Genomic DNA, 14,990 nt, shown 5'->3' on the forward strand with positions numbered 1-14,990 from the left:
TCTTCAAACTATCGGCCTCAAAAATCTGTATCCTCATCGATCTGATCAGCAACCCATTGCCCACAATCATCACAACGACCTCGTCGTCTTCATATTCCATCATCGAAGTCGGTGTATAGTTACTATTGGCGGATACCTTCTTGTATTCTTAGCCCATTATATTGTGTATTTGGCCAAAAGGGCTTGTATTGTATTTTGTATATAAGCTCTTTCTCAATGAATGATTGTTCACGGGAGAATAACCATTTGCATGGTATCAGAGCTTATCTAACCCTAACAGCCGATTCTCTACTCTGTTGATCCCTCACCAGTCTTCCTCCCCCTGCTTCTCTTCTTCCACCTGTTCTTCTCATTAATCATGTCAGGTGATCAACCAATATCAAAACCTGCACATAAGGCGTATGGTATAACCAACATCAAAACATACGTACCTTTGATTCTTGATCTCCCAACCAGAAATTATGAGCCATGGAGCACTCTTTTCAAAGCCCATTGTATAGCTTATGGCGTTTTGGATTACATCGACGACATGTATGACCCACCTAATCAAGCCCCAACGAATACTGAATGGTTAGAGCTTGACTCCATGGTAACACTATGGCTCTTTGGTTCTATCTCCCAAAACCTCATCACATCTGCCCACTCCAAACAAGCCAACGCCATACAAATATGGCTCAATATTCACTCCATTTTTCATGATGATCAAGAAGCCACTGCTATGCAATATGAGACAGAGCTCAGAAACATTCAAATGGGTGAACTTAATGTTCACGCCTACTGTGATAAAGTGAAGAAACTTGCTGACCTGCTGGAAGGTATCGGTGAAAAAGTCAAACATAGGAACCTTATCCTGTATGCCCTTAATGGGCTTTCCCCAAAATTCGAGAGTGTGGCCAAAATCCTCCGCCATCGCAAGCCTATTCCACCGTTCTCGGAGATGCGCACCACCCTCTCTGTTGAAGAAACCCGTCTTGCCTCCTCTGCTTTTCGCCTTTCCTCCCACACCAATCACTCCTCTTCTCATTCATTCTATTCTTCACGTCGACTCTGGTTCGTCAAATTGAGGAAGAGGCTTGAACTCTAACCGTGGAAGAAATCCATCTCACAGGGGAGGGAATCATGCCTCCAATTATCGTCACCCACCTACCGGAAATCCAAATAGCTTTGGGAACCGTCAATATGAGTGGTTCTTTGTTCAGCTACTGACGATTTCTGCCCAGCCATGGGGCTTCTCCTCTCCTGGGTCACACGCATCAAATGCAGTCCAGTGGACTTCCACTGGTCCGAATTCCTCATAGCCAGCCCAAGGGTGGAACAGGCCCTATTTCAGCCAAAATGGGCTTCTTGGTAGCAGGCCCACTTCGCCTTCTCCATCCAGCAGATTCTTTCCTCAGGCCCATCAGACTTTAAGCCAATCCCCTTCAGTCCAACAACCTCCTTGGACTTGGCTTGGTGACATGAATCAACCTACCTCTCTCCCGACCATGTTCAGTACGATGACTCTCTCGGACCCGACACAAGGCGGATGGGTTATGGACACTGGGGCCACCTACCATGTCAACAACAACGCGGGTATACTCGATTCTCTTTGTAATAATCATAATAGGCCTCGTTTTATTTACGTCGGTAATGGATCTGCAATTTCTGTTATGACCTCGGGACATACGACTTTCCCTATCCAAAACCCATACCACCCCTTACACTTGCACAATGTGCTCATAACACCCAACATCATTCAAATCTCATCTCTGTCCGAAAATTTACTACACATAATAATTGCTCTATTGATTTTGATCCTTACGGTTTTACTGTTCTTGATTACCAGACACGCCGCCCTCTTATCCGTTGTGACAACTCCAAATCGCTTTATCTGTTACCGGATCTAGTAGTCACACTTTTGTTTCCACTTCCTCATCCACTTGGCACCAAAGACTCGGTCACCCCGAAAATCAAGTCTTGAAGAAATTAGCATCTAATAACTCGATTTCTTGTTCTCTATCAAAAAATAATGTTATTTGTCAAGCTTGTCAACTTGGCAAACACACTAGATTACCTTTTTATTTATCAGATTCTACGGTGTCTAAACCTTTTGAAATAATTCATTCTGATTTGTGGACATCTCCTATACCTAGTAATGGTGGTTTACGTTATTATGCTTTATTTCTAGATCATTACACACATTACCGTTGGGTGTACCCTTTCAAACACAAATCTCAAGTATTTGACAAATTTCTTCATCTCTTTAATATAATCAAAACCCAATTTGGAGGCACCATCAAACAATTTCAATGCGTCAATGGGGGGGGGGGGGGGGGAATACAAATATAAATCCTTCCATGATCATTTCGCCTCTCATGGTATTAGCTTCCGTTTCTCATGTCCTTATACCTCTTAGCAAAATGGTTGGTCTGAACGTATGATTCGTACCACAAATAACATGATGCGTATGCTATTGTTTCATTCCTATCTACCCCCCACTTTCTGGATCGAAGCCCTTCACATGGCTACTCACTTACTCAACATCCTTCCATCTGCCTCCATATCCAATGAGACTCCCCATTATCGGCTTTTTCAACGTCATCCCAGCTATGATCACCTTCGTGTATTTGGTTGTCTCTGTTTTCCTCACCTAAACACTACACATAAACTCCAGCCACACTCCACACCCTGTATCTTCCTTGGCTACCCCACCTACCATCATGGTTTTCGATGTTATGACCTTTCCACTAAACAAATCATTCTTTCTCGTCATGTCACTTTTGACGAGACCATATTCCCTTTTGGTTCAGTTACTCCCTCAAATCCCCCATCCTATGATTTCCTTAATGACTCTGAATTATCTCCCAACCTTCGCCAAATTTTATCTCCTACCACTACCCCCTCCCCCATTATCTCTCCTTCCACTCATAACTCCCCATCCCCTCCTTCACCACCTCCCACCCCACCTCCATCACCACCTCCACCTACCCCTCCACCACCACCACCACCTCCACCTCCAACTCATCATATGAACACAAGATCAAAAGTGACATCTCCAAACCTATCACTCGCCTCAACCTCCACACTTCCTCCATTTCCTCTGTCCTGAGGTCTTACCTACAGGCTTTGAAAGACCCAAACTGGCATAAAGCCATGAATGAGGAATACAATGCTCTTATTACAAATGGCACTTGGGTCCTTATTCTACGACCCCCGGGGGCTAATATGGTTCGATCTATGCGGATTTTCAAACACAAATTTCATGCTGATGGCTCTCTATCGCGTTATAAAGCGCATTTGGTGGCCAACGGACGTAGTCAGCAACAAGGAATTGATTGTGATGAGACGTTTAGACCAGTTGTAAAACCAGCCACCATATAGACCGTTCTCAGTCTGGCTATCTACAGACACTGGCCGATACATCAGCTTGATGTGAAGAACGCCTTTCTTCACGGCCATCTTCAGGAGACTGTTTTCATGCACCAACCTCCTGGTTTTCGAGACCCGCAACATCCAGATTATGCGTGCCACCTTCAGCGGTCCCTCTATGGTCTCAAACAGGCCCCTCGGGCCTGGTATCAGCGCTTTGCTCAGCATGCTCTTTGCCTGGGGTTTCAGTAGAGTCTCACTGACTCATCTCTCTTTATATATCGTCACGGAGCTGAGATTGCATACTTCCTACTTTATGTTGATGATATCATTCTAATAGCTTGATCTTCCGTTTTTCTACAGTCTATTATTGATCAACTAAGCAGAGAGTTCTCCATGACTGACCTTGGAGCTCTTAACTATTTTTTGGGGATCTCTGCTACTCGCTCCTCTCGTGGTCTCTTCCTTTATCAGAGAAAGCATGCCTCTGAGATTCTAGAGCGGACGAATATGACTCAGTGCAATCCAGCTCGTACGCCGGCTGAGACAAATCATAAACTAGATGCCACAGGGTCCCCTGTTCCAGATCCATCACTTTATCACAGTCTTACTGGTGCACTTCAGTATCTCACCTTCACTAGACCAGACATTGCCTATGCTGTTCAACAGATCTGCTTATTCATGCATGATCCCCGCGAGCCTCATCTGCATGTTCTCAAGCGTATCTTACGCTACATTCGTGGCACTTTGGATCATAGTCTGCAACTACATGTATCCCCTTCATCGGATCTACGTGCCTACTCTGATGTAGACTGGGGCGGGTGCCCAGTCTCTCGTCGATCCACATCTGGCTATTGTGTTTTTCTTGGAGATAATCTGATCTCTTGGTCTTCTAAACGCCAAGGGGTTATTTCTCGGTCAAGTGCTGAGGTTGAGTATCGCGGAGTCGCCAACGCCGTTGCCGAGACTTGCTGGGTTTACAATTTACTTCATGAACTTCGATGTCCTCCCTCCAAAGCTACCATTGTCTATCGTGACAACATCAGCTCTGTGTACATGACACATAACCCAGTGCAGCACCAACGTACGAAACACATAGAGATTGACATTCATTTTGTTCGTGACCTGGTTGCCAGGGGCGTTGTTTACGTCTTTCACGTACCCTCATCCACTCAGTATGCTGACATATTTATAAAGGGCCTTCCTTCGCAGATCTTCAACAACTTAAAGACTAGTTGGAACGTTCGGAATTCTCCACCCGATCCAACTGTAGGGGGATGTTATTGGATACCTTCTTGTATTCTTAGCCCATTATATTGTGTATTTGTCCCAAAGGGCTTGTATTGTATTTTGTATATAAGCGCTTTCTCAATGAATGATAGTTCACAGGAGAATAAGCATTTGCAGTTACCACTATACACCAACATCATATCCTTGGTATGTTCTTGAACTCAATTTCTAATTTTTAAACCTAATTTTTGATTTTACAATCAAATTTCTTTTGAGAATTGTGATGTTCGTTCTTTCCTATCCTTTCTGATTTCCAAGGCTTATCAATTTTGACTTTGGAAAGGGTTAAGCACTTGATTGGTGTGTACACATCAAATTCACAAATTCACTTTTTTTGGATTCCAATTTAATTTAAATACGACGTTTTAAAATTGCCGATGTAAACTTTCAAAAATTGTGAGTTTCATGCACGGATACCGAAACAATTAACTTGGATAAAGCTATTCTCTTAACAAGTTATAAAGTTGGGCTAAAGATTATGAATTAAATTAATTTAATACTCCATAAAGTTTTGTTTAAAGTTCACAAATTCAATTTAATACAAAAATTTGTTTGAGGTAAACAGAAACATTTGTATCTTGATTTTCTATAGAATAAGAATTTGCAATTCGTTGCAAAATAATCATATTATGTTAGTTAATTTGATGTAGGAGCATTTACGAATATGATAAAGCATTAGGTTGAGATTTCTAACACGTTTTCCTTTAGGATGTTCTTCCCCTTATCCTCTTGTCCTAAATTAATTAAAATTTGACAGAAGTGGTGTGATATGATTCATTTTCAATCATTTTTCAAACAACCATTGTATTTGTGAAAATTGAAATGACCATAAAAAATTGCAAATTATTATGTTTTCTATCATGAAACTTGTCCCATTATAATTCCATACACCCTCAAATCATGTCCATTGATTAATTCCATCTGTTGGTCCAGATTCATGCATTCTCACACATAATAGTTAGTGAAAACAAAATAACCTAAGCCTATATATATATATATAGGTTCCGTTGAGATTAAAAATAAAATAGAGATCTTGAGATTCAACCTCAGCCACGTATTTCACATCTACCGCTCTAACCCTCTGGCGTACCGGCATGACAGGCCTGGTATAATCATAACTGATTATACAGTGCCGCTCGTTCCTTTCTCTTCCTCCACCATCCCCACCACCATCGCCACCGCCGCTACCACCACCTCTGACACCAGTCGACCCCATCACAGTCACCTCCGTTACTTATGCCACTGCCAGATCTGTCACCACCACCGCTACCACCACCTCTGACACCAGTTGACCCCACCACAGTCACCTCCACTACTTATGCCACCGCCAGATCTGTCACCACCACCGCTTCGGCCACCAACTGTCATAATCATTTATGATTACTCAATTTGTGAAAGACATATATGTAAAATCATTTATAATTAGACATATACGTATAAATATGTATAATTCTATATGATTATACCTCTCTGGCATATAATCATTTATGATTAGGTATAAGCTGTTTGCTGCCGGTACGTTGGAGCATTAGAGCGGCAAATGAGAAATATGTGGCTGAGGTTAAATTTCAAGATCTCTACTTTTTTTCTAATCTCAAGTGAACCCGCCCATATATATATATAGGGAAAAGGGAATATACATTTTAGGTACTAAACCTCTTGAAAATACTTTGTTTTACTATATAAAGATTACGGTTAATGGTTCACGATTAATACTTCAAGATGTAAATTCCAGATCGACACAATTGGGTTTAGGGTTTAGGGTTTAGGGTTTAAGGTTTAGGTTTAGGGTTTAGGGTTTAGGGTTTAGGTTTAGGGCTTAGGGTTTAGGTTTAGGGTTTAAGGTTTAAGGTTTAGGTTTAGGGTTTAGATATTAGGTTTAGGGTTTAGGGTTTAGGGTTTAAGTTTTAGTAATATTCACTTGGGTAAAGTAATAAACGATAATAGATGAAAGAAAACAGAGATGATAAACGATAATTAAAAAAAGAAATGTTATGGAGGATGATATATTTACCAAGTGAAATCAATCCGGGTATATTTAGCAACTTAAAACGACATATTTTAGAGGTTTAGTACCCAAGTTTAGATGGTGCTGTAATATATATTCCCTATCCTTATATATATATATATATATATATATATATATATATATATATATATATATATATATATATATATATATATATATATATATATATGCTTGATTTTGTTTGCAAGCTTTAAGACCATGATATTTTGATATATACTCAAGTTCGGCTCGATAAGGTACTCGAGCTTGAGTTGTCTCAATTAAAACCGAATCGATTTTGAATATCTTTCGATTCGGTTTTGAGCTTCTTACGAGTTGTCACTGTTCGATTATGATCTTATTTTGTATTATGTTGCATTTTTAGATGATAAAAACAATTTTAATGTGTTATGAGAATAACATGTCAAAGGTAGACTTGGTTTCAAATTTTATGACAATAGAATAAGAGAAATATAAAATTTAATGAGAATGTTATGAAACAAAAAGGAAATTCATAATGAGAATGAAACAAAAAGGAAATTCAAATGATATAATCTTTTTGAAAAAAAGTTGAAAGTATTTAAATAAAAGAAATAGTGATGTTTGGTTGATATTTAATGATTTTGTTACCACCTTAAAGTATGTAAGTTCAAGGCCATATAAAGTAATTGTAAAAAAAAAAACCAAAAGGCTCGAATATTTTCCTTTTGCCCTTTTATTGATATGAATGGTTAACCTTTTAGGCCATGCCTCTTTCATTTCTGTGAATCGTTAATATTTTAGGGACATGCCTACTTTTTCACCATGTCTACGATCTTATATTTTTATTGTAAATGACTATTAATAAATCAACTTGTAGGCTTAGTTATACCAAAAATAAATCATTTTTTTATTTAAAATACATGTTAATCCTTGAGGCATGTAGCTGGCAGACAGGTGTGAAATTGTTAATAAGCATGCTCAATGTCCAAATCATAAGACCTTTAATCTATGATATTTTAATTACCTTTTAATATTTCTTTTAATCTTCATCTTTATCTTATTATTATTTTTTTTCATTTTATAAATTTAGACTTAAAAACGCATTCCAAGATTAAAATTACAACCGAAATTCTAACATCTAAATCTAAATAAACACTGAAATACCTCTACATAACAGATCTTCAAGCCAAAGTATAAATCCAATTTAAAATGTTTTGACGTATCAAATCATGAGACTAAGACTATCAACATAAATACAATGCCGTTGATCTTTTTCAACTATGGGACATTTTTCTTATTACTTTTTATATTAGTATGATATCATTTTTTTATTCTTTCAAAAGTGATCTATACGGACACATTAATTATTTATATTTAAGAGCATCTTCAAAATAAGATCTTTCTAGTTGACCATATTTATGAAAAAGTTTAAAATTAAAATAAACTAATGAAATCTTCACAATATAAAAGTTTTTTTTTTTTCTATTATCTTATTTACGAGACCTATTAATCTGGGGAATTAGGAGCAGAAACATAAAAATTAGAATTTTTAATCAGAGATAATACAAGTCAAAAAAAACTTATACCATTAAATATAATTTTGGTTTGTTGCCCCTTGCTTGGCAGCTTGCTAAGCTTGGTTAATAAATTTCTCGTCAGTTCAAAAATAAAAAAAAAATTAAATATAATTTTATTTGGAGTGATTGTTGCTTCATGGGTTGCACTTGCCCATGTCACAAAATATGGTACTAAAATTAAACATTCCGTAAGGAAGCTTTGTGGACAAATAATGGACCAAAGTTTAGCAGAACCACTAATCGACCCTAATGGTATATTGATGTTCCTATGACATAATGACAAAAGTCAACGAATTGATTTTTTTCATTCCGTTGAGCGCTGTGAACCAGATATGGATGCATTATTTTGAGGGGTGCCTTTAAAACACCACATTGATATGTTCATCAAAATTCAACCTATACTTAATTATTTACAATTTCAACCGACAAAAATACTTTAAAACTAGGTAATATGTATTTTGAATAGTGGCAAGTAAATAAACAATTTTGCATATTTATAAAAACAGAGGTTTTGAAAAATCTATTAGGCTAATGGGAGTTTTGCATGACTTGCCTGTCACTTTTGCCACAGTAGATGCATGACATGCTGTTTTAGGAGGTGGGTTAAATTGATAAAAAAAAAACTATAAAAAAGAAATAAACATACACTCACATGCACATTCTTTCTTCTCTCTCACTTCCTCCTTCATCGACATGCTGGCTTTGAAGGGCAGTGTACGACGAGCATGTCGAGCAAATGCTGACCTCTTGTCGGCTCCATTCCTCTCGGTCTTAGGTTTTACATGTCTGTTTTCGTTTGAAATTAGTGACTTCACTTTAATTATATACCATTACTATGATTTCAATATAATTAATTTTTGTAAACTAACAATTTTATGTTGTATTCACATATGTCGAACATGTAAGTATATTCCATATGTTTTACTGTTATTCTTAGAAGAAGATTAAAAATAATTGGTCCATACAAGGAGGATGTTTAGTTGCAAGCATAAATGGTTTTGAGCATAAAATATGATTGTTTTAGTCAACCAAGTTGTTTTAACCAATCTATTACACGCTTTAGATGCATGCATGCGGTTGTATGCGACTTTGGTCATCCACAATGGGAGTCGTTTGAGGGTTTAACAGATTAAATGTAAATATAATATAGAGGAGAGAGAGTATGGAGTTGAATGAGAATACTACAATGCAATAGAATTCTAATGAAAGTTTATGATTTGTTTAAGAATTAAAGTGAATGCATAGATTCTCTTTCCTACTTGGCAATCCATGTAACTCTCAATGAGTTTAATCTATTGGAGATGACCTTAAATGGTTTACATGTTTAACATTGCATATTTAATATATTGTGAGGGTTTAAACCAGTCACAAAGTTGGTTAAAAAATATTGACTATTATGATTTATATCACACTTCTAGGGGTTGGGTTCGTTTGAGATTCATTTTATATGAGACTGTATTCTTACCATTTTCTTTTCGATTTTAATTAAGTTAACAATTTTGATGCCAATCCCTTAGTATGGATCCTTTACGTATTTCCTTATGAAATTTTATCATGTAGGGTCTCTTATATTTGTTTTCGTTAAAATCTTGTGAGCTCACCGAGCTATATCTATAGACCTTTTTGATTCAATGTCATTTTGGTAGACAACTAGACTAGTTTGAAGGGAAAACGTAAGGCTTCTACCAACAAATCTAATCAACTTCTAAGCTACTTGTAATTTTATATATGTCACAAAAAAGACTTAAATCTTTACCTCGAAAAGGATAGAGAACATCGGATACCGCTAGACTGGAATGTCATTGATTAGTGGCTTTGTTACATTGTTCATCTAAGGGGATTTCATTCTATTATTAGAATAATTGTTTTCATTTACAACCAAGACTTATGTTATTAAGAATAGGAGGCTAAATTATATTTTATCGCTTGAGTTGATAATTTCCTTTATCATTAAGAACAGCGATTAATTTTATTAATTTTGTGTTCTAAAATTGTTCTGCCGATTTTCGTCCCTTCAACGTTATCATCGAACCTTGTCTCAAGGAGTATGATAAAGTCCTACCTTAGATAAAGACGATCACACCACTTTTATATATTATATTAGGAGCCCCCCTCTCCTAAGGTGAATGGGTATGGGTTGGAAACGACGTTGAAGAGGCTGAGTTGGCCTGCCTCAATGTACTCAGCCTCCTCAACGTCGTGGAGACCATTAACACCACCCCTAATGTAGGGTTAGAGAGGTATTAGAATCTGGCCCTTCCTAAAATTTGTGGATTTGCCATGCTTTTTTGGGATGGGCGGGTTCCAACAACGACATTAATGTTCTTGATCACTCACCAATATTCAATGTTATGTTGTTATGAAAGGTAGCGGATGCTCCTTTAACAGTGAATGGATAAGTTTGAGTATTGCCTTTTGAATGAAATATATTCTACGTATTTCGCATTCGTGAAGACATTCTGAAACAAAGTGAAACAAAGAAAAAAATTATTTAAGAGAAGACAAGCAACATGTAAGGATGTAAAACATGTTTTGGAGTTTTAAAGTCAAAGTGACACATAATAGAACATGCGACACGCCATATGAGATAAAAATTCTACGATATGTTCTATATACATGTATCATAATAAATAGTATGGTAGTGAAAGATAAATGACGAAATATGTAACGCCCCGATTCTCAGGTATTGAATTATGTTGAATCTTTTTAGTCTTTGGGTCTACTCGAAGAGTTGATTGCCCTACTCGTCGAGTAGCAGCGGGTTGGTCCACGTGTTTTAGTGACCTACTCGCTGAGTCCAAGAAGGGACTCGACAAGTAGGAGCTGACAGATGAAACCCTAAATCCCAGGGTTTTGCACCCTATTTAAGGAATCATATGCCTCCTTTGGCCTCTTTACAGCCCCTTGAGAGTCTAGAAAACCCTAATCTGTGTGGTGATTCATTCTTGTGTGTTTTAAGCTTTGGAAAGTGAATCCTTGGAAAGAAGAGCTTGGAGGGCAAGAGGCTAGAAGCAAGGAAAGTGTGGAGAATCAGAAATCTACCTCTGTTAGCATCATTTAAAGGTATCAAGTCGCCACCTTTACCTCATTTCTTTCTTGGCCTCTTTTGGGTGAGATTTAGGGTTATTTTGGCTTGGGTATGATGATATTGTAGTGTATGAGCTAGGTCTGAAGTTGTAACTTCATATCTGGACCCTTCTTGGGTTTTAGGTTCATAAAGTTCCAGCTTGGTCACGTATGAAGCCTCCCTTGAGTGTAAAACCCCTTTGTAAGCTTGGATTTGTCATTTAGAGCCTTTTTAGCCATGCATGCTCGTAAAGTTTGCAACTTTACGTGATAAGAAAGCCTAGGGAAGTTGGATCTGCAATTTGTGGCCTTGGCATGGCTTAAAAAGTGTCTGCATGGTTAAGGGACTGAAGGGACTCGGCGAGTCGCATAGTCGACTCGGCGAGTCATATGAAGATGGGCATGGAACTCGACGGGTTGGAAGAATAACTCGGCGAGTCCCATGAAGATTGTCGTAGACTCGACGAGTTGGATGAACAACTCGGCGAGTCGGTTAAGGCTTCCCCAATTGATGGATGTATGTGAACTTGTCGAGTTGCAAGGAGGAAAAGCCCGACGAGTGGCCTTAGAGCTTCGATCGTGAACCTTAGGAACTCGACGAGTCACTCTGGTGACTCCACGAGTGGACGAGTGGTCAAGGAACTCGACGAGTAGTCGAGGATACTCAACGAGTCAAGGTCAACACGAACTGTTAACCTTGATTGTTGACTTTGACTTTGACCAGGGGTTGACTAGTTGACCTATGGGGTACCTTGAAAGGTTGGGAACTTACTAGTATGGTTATATTATGATAATAGGTGGTGGAGTTCGTGGCAGTGATCCGAGAGTTAGAGTTTATCTACCGAGTCGGCATTTGCGAGGTGAGTTATCCTCACTATACTAAGGGGTCTAAGGCACCAAGGCCGGCCCATTGGATATGTTATCCTAGTAGTGTTAGATGTTGAGTATGAGTTAGTGTTGCATGCTAGTGGTTATGCCAGTTGGGTAGATCTATAGGACTACCTGTGTTATGATATGTTATATGTTATCCGCGTGCTCAGTAGTTATGTCATTATATGTTGATATGTTATGTGGGATGGGTTGAGGTGAGACTGCTTCGTGCAGTAATCCAACAAACCCGGGAGCATTCCAGTTACAGGCTAAGGGAGACTCGTATTGTGGGCTCAATGGCAAGCCAGATGTGAGCCGTGGGCCGGAAGCAATCCAGACTCACACTGTGGGCCAGGGGGTAATCCAGTTTGTTAAGCTGTAGACCCATTACATGCTGTTCAGTTGTTATGTTATGATGTTGCTGATATGGTTATATGGATTGTATGAGTATCGGTATTTTGGGGGAACTCACTAAGCTTTCGGGCTTACAGTTTCAGTTTATTGTTTCAGGTACATCAGGTGATCGTGGCAAGGCAAAGGCGTGATCGTATCGCTCCACATTTTGATGATTTTGTTTCTGGGATACTCTGATATAAATATTTTGGAAACATGTTTTGTAATAACTATTGAATTAGAAAGCATTTTTAAAGTTTAAAATTGGCTTGATTTTTATGGGTGTTACAAAATATTATTATACATGATATGCCAACAGAGCCCTAATACATACAGTTTGTACTAGATTCAACGAAGTATTTGCATACAGTTATTGATATTAAAGATGCACAAAAACAAGAACGATTTCGACAAGATTTGACAGATCGTGTATCGACAAAGCTAACAATGATGACAATAATTTTATTTTCATGTTACGTTTTATAAAACTTTTTTAATAAAATTATGTAATTTATTTAGAAATTTATCAAAGAAAATAAAAAATGAAATAAAAAATTAAAACCAGAAAAAGAAAAATAAAGATGACATGAAAGTTATTTTGGTATGATGGTCCTGTGACAATTTTCATGGTAAAATAGTGTGGGGGTGTAGATTGATATAATAATTTGGAATTAATTATTTATATCCACCGGCCTAAGGGTTAAACGGAATATAATGATGTATTTACCAGATAAACATCCTTTTTATTTATTCAATTATTTTTATTCATTGAAACTGTATTGTTTTCCAAAGAAGTTAAATATGGATTTACTTTTAATAGATTAATATTGACGAATTATCTATTTAGCAAAATCCTTAGAATACTAGGGAAGTTTTTGACATCATAAACAACATCAAAGCTGAGATATATAGTTCAACATCTATAGGGAGAGTATATTATAATTATAAGAGTGTCATCTTGTAAGTTTTGATATGTAGTGGATTGGTTGATATGAAGACAAAGAAGGAAAAAGACCCGGACTAAAAAATTCTTGATGTATACATCCTCATTCATGACCAATTTAATTTGACATGTGATACATTCTGGTTAAGCTTAATTATAACCGATTATTTAATATAATTAAAAACCGATTGATGTATAAGATATGCAAATCATAAGAGATCATCTAATGAAAAATATTTTTTAAGGGGATATATATATATATATATATATATATATATATATATATATATATATATATATATATATATATATATATATAGAGAGAGAGAGAGAGAGAGAGAGAGAGAGAGAGAGAGAGAGAGAGAGTAGGATCAAATAAGAACAACAAAAAAGTTGAGAACGCGAGAACAAAGTATATTCATTTGTGATTCCATGTATTCATTTGTGGAGAAATGATAAATTTTTATGCTTTTAATTTCAATTGAAGAGAAAAAACATATTCATGTTGATTGTGGTTAAAATTTTATCATTTCTCCACAAATGAATACATGGAATCACAAATGAATATACTTGTTCTCGCGTTCTCAACCTTTTAAGTGTTCTCATATGACCCTTTCCCTATATATTCCAATGAGAACACCTAAAAGGTTGAGAACGCGAGAACATGTATATTTATTTGTGATTTCATGTATTCATTTGTGAAGAAATGATAAATTTTTACGCACAATCAACATAAATATGTTTTTTCTCTTCAATTGAAATTAAAGGCGTAAAAATTTATCATTTTACCACAAATGAATATATGGAATCACAAATGAATATACTTTGTTCTCGCATTCTCAACCTCTTTGGTGTTCTCATTTGATCATACTCATATATATATATATATATATATATATATATATATATATATATATATATATATATATATATATATATATATATATATATATATATATATATATATATATATATATATATATATACACACACACACTAGTTGTGAGACTCATGTATTACATGGGTTAATTTTAAAAAAAAATTAAATATAAATGTCTAAATTACAAAAATCTTTGAATTTATAAGAAAATAAAAAAAAAATAATGAATAATTAAAATTGAAATATTTTTTATCTTTTATATTTAAACAAATAATTTAAATAAATATACAAAAGAAACTAATAAACTTTAATTTAAAATTTTTGAAATCAGAAGGTAAGTTAATTAATGAAATTAATGTCCATTTATTATTACTATATCTATTGCAATGATTTCATTAAAATATTATATGAAATTTAATAAAATAAAAAAACTCATAAAATGACATATGGAAAAAAATTAATTCAAAATTACTACAAATTAACATTTGTCTAATTGAAGAAGAGCATATCATGTGGCAAAAAAGTTCTTTATATATATATATATATATATATATATAGGGTTAGGTTATTTTGTTTCTACTAACTATTGTGTGCCAGAATGCACAAACCTGGACCACCGGATGGAATAGAATC

The 14,990-nt window shown here is 36.2% G+C and overlaps 1 protein-coding gene across 1 annotated transcript; it reads left to right on the forward strand.

Annotated features, from left to right (window-relative positions):
- Positions 1 to 358: 358 nt before the first annotated feature.
- On the forward strand, positions 359 to 1,084 carry LOC145050115 (uncharacterized). Its single transcript, XM_078998418.1, has one exon. It carries the CDS (start codon positions 359 to 361, stop codon positions 1,082 to 1,084), a length of 726 nt encoding a protein of 241 aa, XP_078854544.1.
- Positions 1,085 to 14,990: the final 13,906 nt, after the last annotated feature.

The sequence above is a fragment of the Lactuca serriola genome, chromosome 5 (genome assembly GCF_051521515.1).
Source record: "Lactuca serriola cultivar US96UC23 chromosome 5, Lser_US96UC23_V15, whole genome shotgun sequence".
NCBI lineage: Eukaryota > Viridiplantae > Streptophyta > Magnoliopsida > Asterales > Asteraceae > Lactuca > Lactuca serriola.

Coding starts and splice junctions, on each gene's coding strand:
- LOC145050115 (XM_078998418.1), top strand. CDS start 359: ATGTCAGGTGATCAACCAATATCAAAACCTGCACATAAGGCGTATGGT.